This window comes from Myiozetetes cayanensis, unplaced genomic scaffold (assembly GCF_022539395.1).
Source record: "Myiozetetes cayanensis isolate MyiCay16 unplaced genomic scaffold, myiCay2020 scf3, whole genome shotgun sequence".
Taxonomy (NCBI): domain Eukaryota; kingdom Metazoa; phylum Chordata; class Aves; order Passeriformes; family Tyrannidae; genus Myiozetetes; species Myiozetetes cayanensis.
In genome coordinates, this window is record NW_026087521.1 from 49,518,762 (window position 1) to 49,528,656 (window position 9,895).

Here is a 9,895-nt window from a genome sequence, read left to right on the forward strand (position 1 = left end):
CAGGCAGCAAGGGGATAAGGCCCCACCTTTTCCCTCTCCCCAGTTACTTGATTCCAGATCCAGCTTAGCCATGTACCAGGGGGAGAGGACTGGCTCACAGCTGCCCTGACAGAACACCACCAGTGGTTGTAGTTCATTCCAGCCCTCTGTGCAGTACACAAGAATTAAGGTAAACGCAACATACACACAACAGTGAACAGGCAGCTAAAGGTATCAACACTTCTGTATTAAAGTGCAATTCAAAAAGTTACAAACATTCATGGCTGATTTTTTTTTTTTTAAATACAGAGTTATTAGAATATCTCTAACTCAGATCTAAAAAGTGTTTATAGATAAGGAAATTCCCCCTTATGTGGAACTGCTTAAAGTTGTGCAAACCTGACTTACAGGAGAGCCCTGGCACACAGGGAAGTAAGAGGCAAAACACTCCTTCCCCCTCACTATGAAGGCAGGGGGCTGTAGGAAGGAGTACAATCACCTCATATGTAAAGGATCACAAGGGTCTCTACCAGACTAGAGACTCTCTTCAGAGTAGGTTTAATGGCACTATGTCCTAAGGAAAAAGGAAAGGTTGTGGCTGAGCAGCCAGAGTCTCTGCAAGAGAGCTGAGCAATAGTAACACCCACCCCAGAAAGTGGTCCCCAGCTGAGAGGACACTGCACTTCTAAGCAATCCAACTCTGGTATTACAGTACCCACCTGCCCATGTTGCTCAGATGTGGGCCTGAAGGAAAAGATGAGGGCCAGTTTTCCCCTGTGGAGGTAGCACACAGCATAAGCTTGCTCAGCAGAGGGAGCCAGGGCTGAGAGACCTGTCTGCTGACAAGGCTAGTGCCAGGTCATCTTCCTAGTGTAACCTATTTTGCTCCAAGGCAGGCAGCCTCCTGTGCAGCACTTGACTCCATTACGCTTGAAGAACAGCTGCTTGACACAGAATCATTGCACAGATATGGGACCTGCTTCTAGGACAGGAAAGGGAAGACTGATCCGAATGCCTGCCAGTCTATCAGCTCATTGGCCTGTGGCACACCTTTGTTTGCTTTTCTATTCAATGGCTACAAAGGCAGACTAGTTGGTGCCCATCCCCTTCCCTCTTGAGTAGCTAAATGCTTCAGTGTCTCTTAGAATGCACTTCCCAGGTCATCACCTCATGACTGTTAGTCCAGGACGTGAAATGCACACTTCCAGCACAAAACAGGATTTCCAGAGTCCCATCTCGCACTGAATTGTGCTAGAATTTAAGGAAATTTAACACCTTTCTGGGACACCCAAGAATCTATGCAAGGAATCTCATGGCTCTCTACATCTTTCCTCTTGGATGGTGCTTCAGAAGTAAAAAGTTTGGCATTCCAAGTTGTTTTACTCCAAGATCCCAGAGCCTTCACATTTTAGTCCTAGATTAGTCATGTGATATACTGGAGGTTTAATAAGATGTCTATCTCTCTCCTCAAGCCAATGGCAGAACAAAAGGTTAGTGCTTTGACCCCATGAGATAAAGCAAATAAGCAGGAAAGTGCTGTTGTTCTGCCTTGTATTGCCACTGACTTAATGTTTGAGGAGGGCAGGTGCTCAGCTGCCCAGCACTACATCTATTGTATAGAAACAGAGATCCAGAGATATGTTAACTCGAGGGGTACTAACAGCCAAGTTGTCTTCAGGGAGAGAGAGTGTGGGAGGCTGATTGCGATTTCCTTCTGTTAGTTGTTCTTCTTGTCCTCGGGAGGTGTATAAGGAGGTGGCTGATCCTGGAAGGAGATACAGTAGAGTCAACAACCCTGCTTGTTTTATGACAAGCTCTTCCAGGCTTGGCTCACAAGAAATGACTGCTCTGCAATGAGCTACAGACAGAGTCAGGTGCTATGGTTTAAGCTGTCACTTTATCACACCATTCCTCTCTAGTGTCAGCTATGCTCCATGATATACACTGTCTCCCATAATGTTTCTAGGGAAGGTCCCCTCAAAACCAGGTAACAAGTGGTCTACCGTAAATGAACCATTTAATCTGTTTTAACCATCATCCTCTCCTCTCCCAGGGCTTTGTCCCTGTTGAAGCTCATAGCTGTGACCCAGCAGACAGTAAACTCCTGGGCAGAGGGCCAGCTTTGCTGCTCCATCAGCCTCCAGCCAGCCAGACCCACACAAGGCAGTGAAGGGCACCGCTGGACTGTCATGTACCAGGTGTAGGCTACAGCCAACCTACTGGTTCCACCAACCACACAGTAAGAGACCTTCTCATCTCCATACAGCCAGGAAAAAAATGAAAGAGAAACACACATGCTCTCAACCTTAACTGTCCTGGTTTTCTTTAACTCTCCCCACTTTCAGGCCCAATGGATGCAGAGAGCTCTGCATGTCCTCTGTGCCCATGCAAGTCTGTTATGCCTTTAGGAATAAGACAGGTAATAATGGCTGTTACTGGATCAATCTCAAGGCCTTCCTCCTTTCCTGACTGAAAATTGAACAAGCCTTCCTCATGGGACCAACATCCATGCCTCCCTCCCAGAAAAATGCATACTTTCTGTGCGTGTTCAACATGAAGGTATGAAAGCAAACTGCTATGAAAGCAAACCACTGTCTCTGCTACTGAGAGAGGAGAGAGCAGGTACACACAGACCAGGCACAGTACTCACCATGGGCATGTACACATTGTGTGGGTTGGCAGGATTGTAATATGCACTGGAAGCAGCTTCCATGGCCTTACTGCTTCCTGAAAAAGAAGGAAAGCCACCTTAAATATCTTAGGCAGTGGTCCCAGAGCCTCCTCCCCAGCCATAGCTCTTCCAAGGAGGCAACAAAGGCCCAAAGAGTTGACAGGAACTGCAGCAAGCTGGGTTAAAATTCAGAGCAGCCCAGGAAAGCTGGCTAGGGCTGACCCCAAGCTGTGGCCAGCTGCAGGGCTGAGCAGCTCCCCACAGATGACTTTGAGCTCCTGCAACAAAAGCTTCCACACCCCATGCTGTGCCATCCTCAGCCCAAGCCCCCAGGCACCCTTTTGCACCTGGACCCTGGTAGCCCCTAGTCCCATTTACCTGGCATCCCGGGGCTCACCCACGATGGGGGAGCTGAGGGGGCTGAGGGTCCCGCAGGAAATGGCCCGGAGTAGGGCGGTGGAGGTGGCACATACGCGGGGTTCATGTTTGGAAGGGGTGGGTAAATACCTGAAAAAGACAACACCAGACTGATGCTTTGGACTGTGGCAATGGGACAGAGGGGAAGGGAGCTCACAGGCTGGCAGCACATTAGCTCTGGAGAAGAGCAGTGTCCAGAGGGAAGCTACGCAGGCTTGGCAGGGATGCAGACAGCAGGGATTTTACAATTTGTTAATGCCTGTCATGGCAGCAGGCAATAATTCTGACAAGCAGCAGCACAACTTACAAACCACATTTTCATATAGCTGTGATCAACAGCATGTGACAGATTTTTTCAAGGACAAGGAATCCTTGATGGAGACAAAGCTACAGTAGCCCTCACTGTACCATTGTCATTTCTTTACAGCTAATATTAAATACAGTCATCATTACACAACTTCCAAACCTGGAGTCTGGGCATATGGATATCCCATGGGCTGTGGAGCAGGTCCATAGGCATTCATTGGAGGTGGTGCATTAGGATATGGTCCGCTTGGTGGTGGAGGGGCAGCATAGCCTCCTGGCACAGGTGAATAACCCCCAGGGGCAGGTGCATAACCTCCAGGAACAGGTGTATAGCCATAGCCAGGGTTCTGGAGAGGAACGCCACTGGAAGCTAAGGAGCACATGTTTAAGTAAGCCAGACATCTTCTCTTACAACTAAATGCACACAATAAAAGGTTTTCATTCACCTAGATTCACTATACAGTCCTGGCATAGTAGTGTGCTTGAGAAGCGTTAGTCACAGGGTGCTAAAGGGAACAGCTGCAAAAATATTACCTCAAAGCTGCCAGTCCCACCACAGAGCTCCCACTGCTTGAAGAAAAGACCACGCTAAAGCAAGTATCAATAAAGTTTTTAACTTCTTTTTAAGCCTTTAGGAAAGAAAATGTACATTTTAAAATGCACATTTCTTTTATGAAACTGTATCAGAAAAAAGGTACTTTTCCTCCCATTTGAAACTTTTAAAAAGAAATTGTTTTTTAAAATCTATTTTTCCCATCTCCAAATGTGCACATTAACTTCCCCCATCTTACTGCACTATTACAGAACTGAGCTGAGGATGGGTAAGGGAATCAATTTTTCACCATCACATATTTCAACTTTTTTTTCCAGGAGGAACAAGTTTCTGTAGAAAAAGGTGGTCCATCTCAGAAGCACAAACCCCAGAATATTTTGACTACACAAAGCACTGAGATGAACTAAAGAAAAAGGACTGGAAGGGAAAACAAAAGTTCCCTCCAAAAGAGAAAAAATACTCCACTGTGGAAGAGGGCATTGGGTACCCTTCATTCTATGAAGTTCAGAAAGAGCACTATTTGCTTACTAGCTCAGCTGACCATGGGGGGAACAACAGGCTCTGAAAATCCCTTACCACTAGAAGCAGCTTTGAACATCAGCTGTCCAAATTCAATGGCTCCTCCACTGTTGAAAGTCAGCTTAAATGTCCCCTGCCCTTCCCAGCCACCTAGGAGAGAGAGAGAATTAGAACTGAAACAGACTATTAACCTCCTCAGTAGCAGCCAAGACAGCAAAATTGTTAATATTCCAACTATTTTTCTTCTTTATTTCAAAACTATTTTTTGTCCTATTACCAGGTAGAAAGAGTCACGGCACTGCTAGCAGATGTCCCCCAAAATAGTATCTCAAGACGACTGGGAAGTTATTTCTTTAAAAGTTATAGTCATGTAGAAGCAGCCTACTCTAGATACTAGGCTGTTTTGTTCTTTCCTGAAAGGTTTAATAGACCCTAATAATGAACACAGTGTAAAGACAGAATATTTATTTCACTGAGGATTTTAATCGAAAGCCCTCAGATGAAGTTTCATTGCTGACCTCAGTGGACTACAGACCAGAATCTGCAACTCAAGCCAGGATTTAAATCAAATGTAACATTTTTAATCTCTTTGACACATAGAACCTCAGACAGGTTATTAAATGCTGAGGTATAATAACAATTTTTCAGAAAAAAAAAATTCAAGTAGGTGATGTATTTCGGAGATAAGTAAGACTGCTTTGTTTTGCCAGGGCTTTTTGTGGTTTTTTTTGGTTTTTTTTGAGAGGGAGTGCTTTGTTTTCTGGTGGTTTTAGAAAATAAAATATGTCATTTAAATAAAAGATGTTATTTAAATAAAAGATTTCATAAAATAAGATTTATCTTCCCTGTCTAATAAGAAAGTGGGCTGATCCACATTCCCCAGGAGACTCAATCACTTTAAGACCTTGTTATGAACAGAAAGCAAAAAGTATAAGCTCTCCAGATGCCATGAAGATGCACATAAACTAATTCCAGGGCTGGAGAGGTAAGAAATATGAACCAAAAGCCTTGTTTCCAATCCCTGATTATCATTTGCAATTCCACATGTTTGGTCACGAACACCAGTGTAAGACTTAACACAGTTTCGCGCTCAAACTGGGATCAAAGCTAAATCAATGATGGACAGCAGCTCCACGGATGCTCAGAGACATACTCAAGTTGGTAAGTGGCTGCTGACCTCCTGAAAACAAAAGTGGCTGCTAATTCTATCTATCAATAGCGTGACTTGGTCATTTACCCACACTTCCAGGTCAAAAACAGGAGAGAAACAATCACACAAGGAAACTGGGTAAACATGGTATGTACAGCAAGACAAAAGTTACAGAATTAAATGAAAGTCATGCTGTGAAAGTCAGTTCCTAGTTTGGGGGCAGAAAGTAACACAGTAGCAATGCCTTAAAGTTCAGGAGACAGGAGTTATCTCAGTGTGGACACACGAGCTACGCTGCTACAGCTACTCTCTGTTTCCTGTGCATGTAAACCATCTGTCTGGTGTTCAGCAAAAAAGTTCTTGTGACACTTGGGAAGAGTTCAGTCTACAAAGCATGGGCACATACCTCCTGCCTCGGCCTGAATCTGTCCTTTGATGTAATTGGCAGAGAAAACAGGCTGCTCAATTGAGCATCCTTTCACCAAATAAAATGGCATCATGAAAGACTGCATAGGATCCTTGCCCTTCGTCACAAAGATCACCTGCAAGACAAAAGGGAGCGCTTCTGAATTACTTGAACTCGATACAGTGGGTGATCGTGGAGTTCTAGTTGTATCAGCATCCAAAAAGAGGGTAATTTAAGTCCTAATATGAATATGCATTGTGTTATTTCACAGCTTTCATACTGCAGATCCCCAATGGATTTGATAGCACATGGTTCACTTGCCTGAAGCACGTATGTTCCAAAATAATAAACCACTTAAAACATACACGCACATTTACAGAGTTTTATTGTTCTGCTTTTGAAGGATAAGCTATGAGAGTTTTCAAAGAAAGTAATACTAAATGACACATTATACAAAATATATTCCCTAGACAGTGATTTCCAAGACTGCAAGTGCCTTTGTAGGGAACTGGGATTGTGACACAGGTACGAACTATCCTATTTTCACCTTCTGTTTTCCTACCTAGTGCTGATCAGTAGTTCCTTCCACAACAAAAATCACCTCTACCACCAACTAGGTTTCTGGTCTAAAGTTCACAAGATCCCTTGGGAAAGAAACAGCCCTGGTGGAATCAGACTTACCCTGTAAGGGGTGAGATACAGCATCCCTTTCTTGGTGCCTTTGAAGACTTCAGGCTTGCCTGTCACGTCACTGAAGGAGAGCTCCACATCTTTACACTGCTTGAGAACACTACAGGAGAAAATCAGACATTGGAGAGAAAAACTCAGCAAGAGCTCTGACACACACCCTCATCACACAGGGAGTGGAATAGCACACCAAAATTCTAAATATTATGCCAAAAGTTCTGCTGTGGGCCATTTTGACTTTGAACAGAGAGGGATGATTTATGTGGAGTAGAAGAATTCATCCTCTCACCTGAGACAAGCCCTACTGCTCCTCCACAAAGGGAAGCTTTAAATAACAGTTTCTCTTTCTGTCTCAAAACCCCGAGAAATTCAGGCTGAGAAATTCTGCTCTGCACATAAAAAGCCTCATCCCAAGATCAGTGAACAGAAAGGGTTGACTTGTCAGAAACCATCCCCTTGATGCCAAGGTGTAATCTCACAGCAATCCTCTCTCTGCAGTCCGTGCTCAAACCCAGGCCACTGCACCAGAAAACAGCACTGCTGTAACACCTCACCCGCTGTGCAAACTGAGGAAGCGGCTCTACTAACACCCCCTCTGCTGACCCTGCTTCACATGACTTAAGTAAGTACTTGTAATAAACAGTACCACACTAAGGAACAAAACAATGAGCCAGTAATGTCAGCAATAAGGATATTATTGTTGGATATCTATGGGAACATTAGCAGAGTCTGCTAATGACACAAAGCCAGATGAGAACTGTGAACACTGCAGGGTCAGGGGTATGGAGGTGCCTGGAAAATTAAATATATTTTCAGAAAAAAAAAAAGAAAGAGTCATCTTGGAAAAGTATGTCACTGAATCTAGGGGGCAGATCCTAAACATACCACACAGTAAGAAAATTTGCAGAACAAACAAAAGAGCCTTGGGGGTGATAAACTTTCAGTGTGTTACAGTGGCAGAAGACGCTGAGGTGTTTTATGATTCAAGAGCATGAAAAAACAAAATCACAAAACCCTAAACCAGAACAAGCCTGGAACAGGTTGCATCTGAAGTAATTCTTATTCTGATCAGCATACTGTAGAGTTCGAATGAAGTTGTGAAACTGCGCAATTATTTGGGGAACAGAGGAATCTGCAGGGCCACCATATAGGAAAACAACCAAAAGCCCCGTAGTTTCAGGCTTGTTTGCTCTTTAGGGAAGAGGTCAACATTGTAGATGTATCTGAAAAATGCAGCTACTTGAGAATGAAGACATTAAAAATTCTAGCTTCAATGAGAAAAAAACAACCTCACCAAGAAACTCCACTGGGACATTACTTCATAATTGAGCTGGATGCAGATTCTCAGATTGGCTGGAAGGGACAGACTGATGAGGCAGAAGAGTTCTTCCCATTTCCAAAATGCAAGGGGAGAAACATTTCTTCTAAGCTAAATAAAATCAGCTTCTTGACAGCTTTGATCCTACCAGATCATTTCCTCAGCCATGTCCCTTAGCAGCGTTTCACATCAGTTTGCGTCACCAGGAAGAATTTCTACATAGTCACTGCCATGTTTACTCCTTCACAGCTACTCACACAAGCAAATAACATGCAGCTACCACCACTGGGAGTAATTAGGCTGCTGAACTGGTTTGCACCTTCATGCCTGTCCAGGGCTGTCACGGGAGGGCTGCGCACCCTGTGGACTGTCCCCACCTGTGACTAAGCACCACCTCGAAGAATGGCCTAAGCTCATAAAATCGTAGAATGTTAAGGGTTGGAAGGGACCTGAAAGGTCACCTAGTCCCAACCCTCCTGCCAGGGGCAGGGACACCTCCCACCAGACCGGGTTGCTCAAGGCCTTATCCAACTTGGCTGAAAACTGTCAGGGTTGGGTCACCGACAACCTCCCTGGGCAACCTGTTCCAGTGTCTCATCACCCTTAAAGATTTTCTTCCCAATGTTTAGCCTAATTTTCCCCCATTTCAGTTTGAAGTTTGAACTAAGTTCCTTGTCCTATCACTGCAGTTCCTGAGGAAGAATTGCTCTCCAGCTTCCCTGTAGGCCCCTTCAGATGGAAGGCTGTTGCCAGGTCTCCACACAGGAGAACAGCCAGGCTGAGCAGTCCTGGCTTTCTCAGCCTGTCTTTCTAGGGGAAGTGCTCCATTCCTCTTACCAACTTTGTGGCCTCATTTGGACTCGCTCCAACAGCTCCAGGTCCTTCTTATGTTGGGAACCCCAGAGCTGGACGCAGTACTCCAGGCAGGGTCACACCAGAGTGGAGCAGAGGTACAGAATCACCTCACTTGACCTGCTGGCCACACTGCTTTTGATGCAGCCCACAATTCAAAGGACAGAGAGATCTCCTTTAAACCAGCATGAGCTCTACATGTCAAAGGACTTCCTTGACTGAAGTATTAGGAGTCAGCTACAAACTAAACGCTACTTGGAGCATATTTCTGGAGCGCATTTTTCCTACTGACCACCAGATCCAAACCAACTCCTCTGATCTTTTACTTCGATCCTTTACTGGGCTTCGTTTCTAGGATGTGTCTTGCCAGGATGCCGAGAGCCCCTGAACACACCAAGCCGAAGCCCGAGCCCGTTAAGCCGGTCTGTCAGTCCCCACTTGGGGCGAGGGCAGGCGTCGAGCAGCTGCTGGCTGTGCTTCCATGGAGAGGCGCCTCCCCGCACAGAGAAGGAACAAGTGTTTCTTACTTCGAATTCAAGGAATCGAGACTCCTACCTTAAGTGGTCTCTGCCTCTCTGACGTCACTAATTGCATAACCTTAAAAAACCCCCAATTCCTTAACTTTTACAGCGATGGCAGCTCGCTCTTCACGTAGCGAAGAGCGGCACTAAGGACGGCCGAGCTCCCGCAGCGAACACCGGGCAGCTCTGCGGACCCCAGCCAGGCCTGCTCCCCGCACTGCCCGCCCCAGCCCGCGCCCACCCTGCCAGGAGCCCTTTAACAACGCAGACCCCAGGCCGCGCCGAGCCCGGGCGGGCGGGCGGGAAGGGAACTGTGGTTGCGCCAGCAGGAGCCTCCCACCCCCGGGCCCCACCGGCCCGGCGCGGCCCTTCAGGGGATGAGGAGGACGCCCCGGTGCCGCGGTACCTCTCGGCATTGGGGATGACGACACCACCCTCCTGCGAGTGATTCCTGTTCAGCGCCATCTTCGACCCGCCGGCCCCGCCCCTCGCGCGGGGGTGACTGTGACGTCACTC

General features: G+C 46.2%; 1 protein-coding gene across 1 annotated transcript; it reads right to left on the bottom strand.

The window, feature by feature from the left end:
* Positions 1–205: 205 nt before the first annotated feature.
* WBP2NL (WBP2 N-terminal like) lies at positions 206–9,890 on the bottom strand. The gene is made up of 8 exons (XM_050323686.1): positions 9,786–9,890; positions 6,683–6,791; positions 6,002–6,137; positions 4,503–4,595; positions 3,534–3,743; positions 3,029–3,157; positions 2,630–2,706; positions 206–1,744 (listed from the first exon to the last, which is right to left on the bottom strand). The coding sequence occupies exons 1-8, from the start codon at positions 9,842–9,844 to the stop codon at positions 1,697–1,699; spliced, it is 861 nt and encodes a 286-aa protein (XP_050179643.1). The 5' UTR covers positions 9,845–9,890; the 3' UTR covers positions 206–1,696.
* Positions 9,891–9,895: the final 5 nt, after the last annotated feature.

Excerpts from the sequence above, each read along its gene's own strand:
- WBP2NL (XM_050323686.1), bottom strand. The coding sequence starts at position 9,844 with ATGGCGCTGAACAGGAATCACTCGCAGGAGGGTGGTGTCGTCATCCCC. Across the intron at positions 6,138-6,682 it reads TGTATCTCACCCCTTACAGG|GTGATCTTTGTGACGAAGGG; the intron begins GTAAGTCTGATT and ends TTTGTCTTGCAG. Across the intron at positions 4,596-6,001 it reads GATTCAGGCCGAGGCAGGAG|GTGGCTGGGAAGGGCAGGGG; the intron begins GTATGTGCCCAT and ends TCTCTCTCCTAG.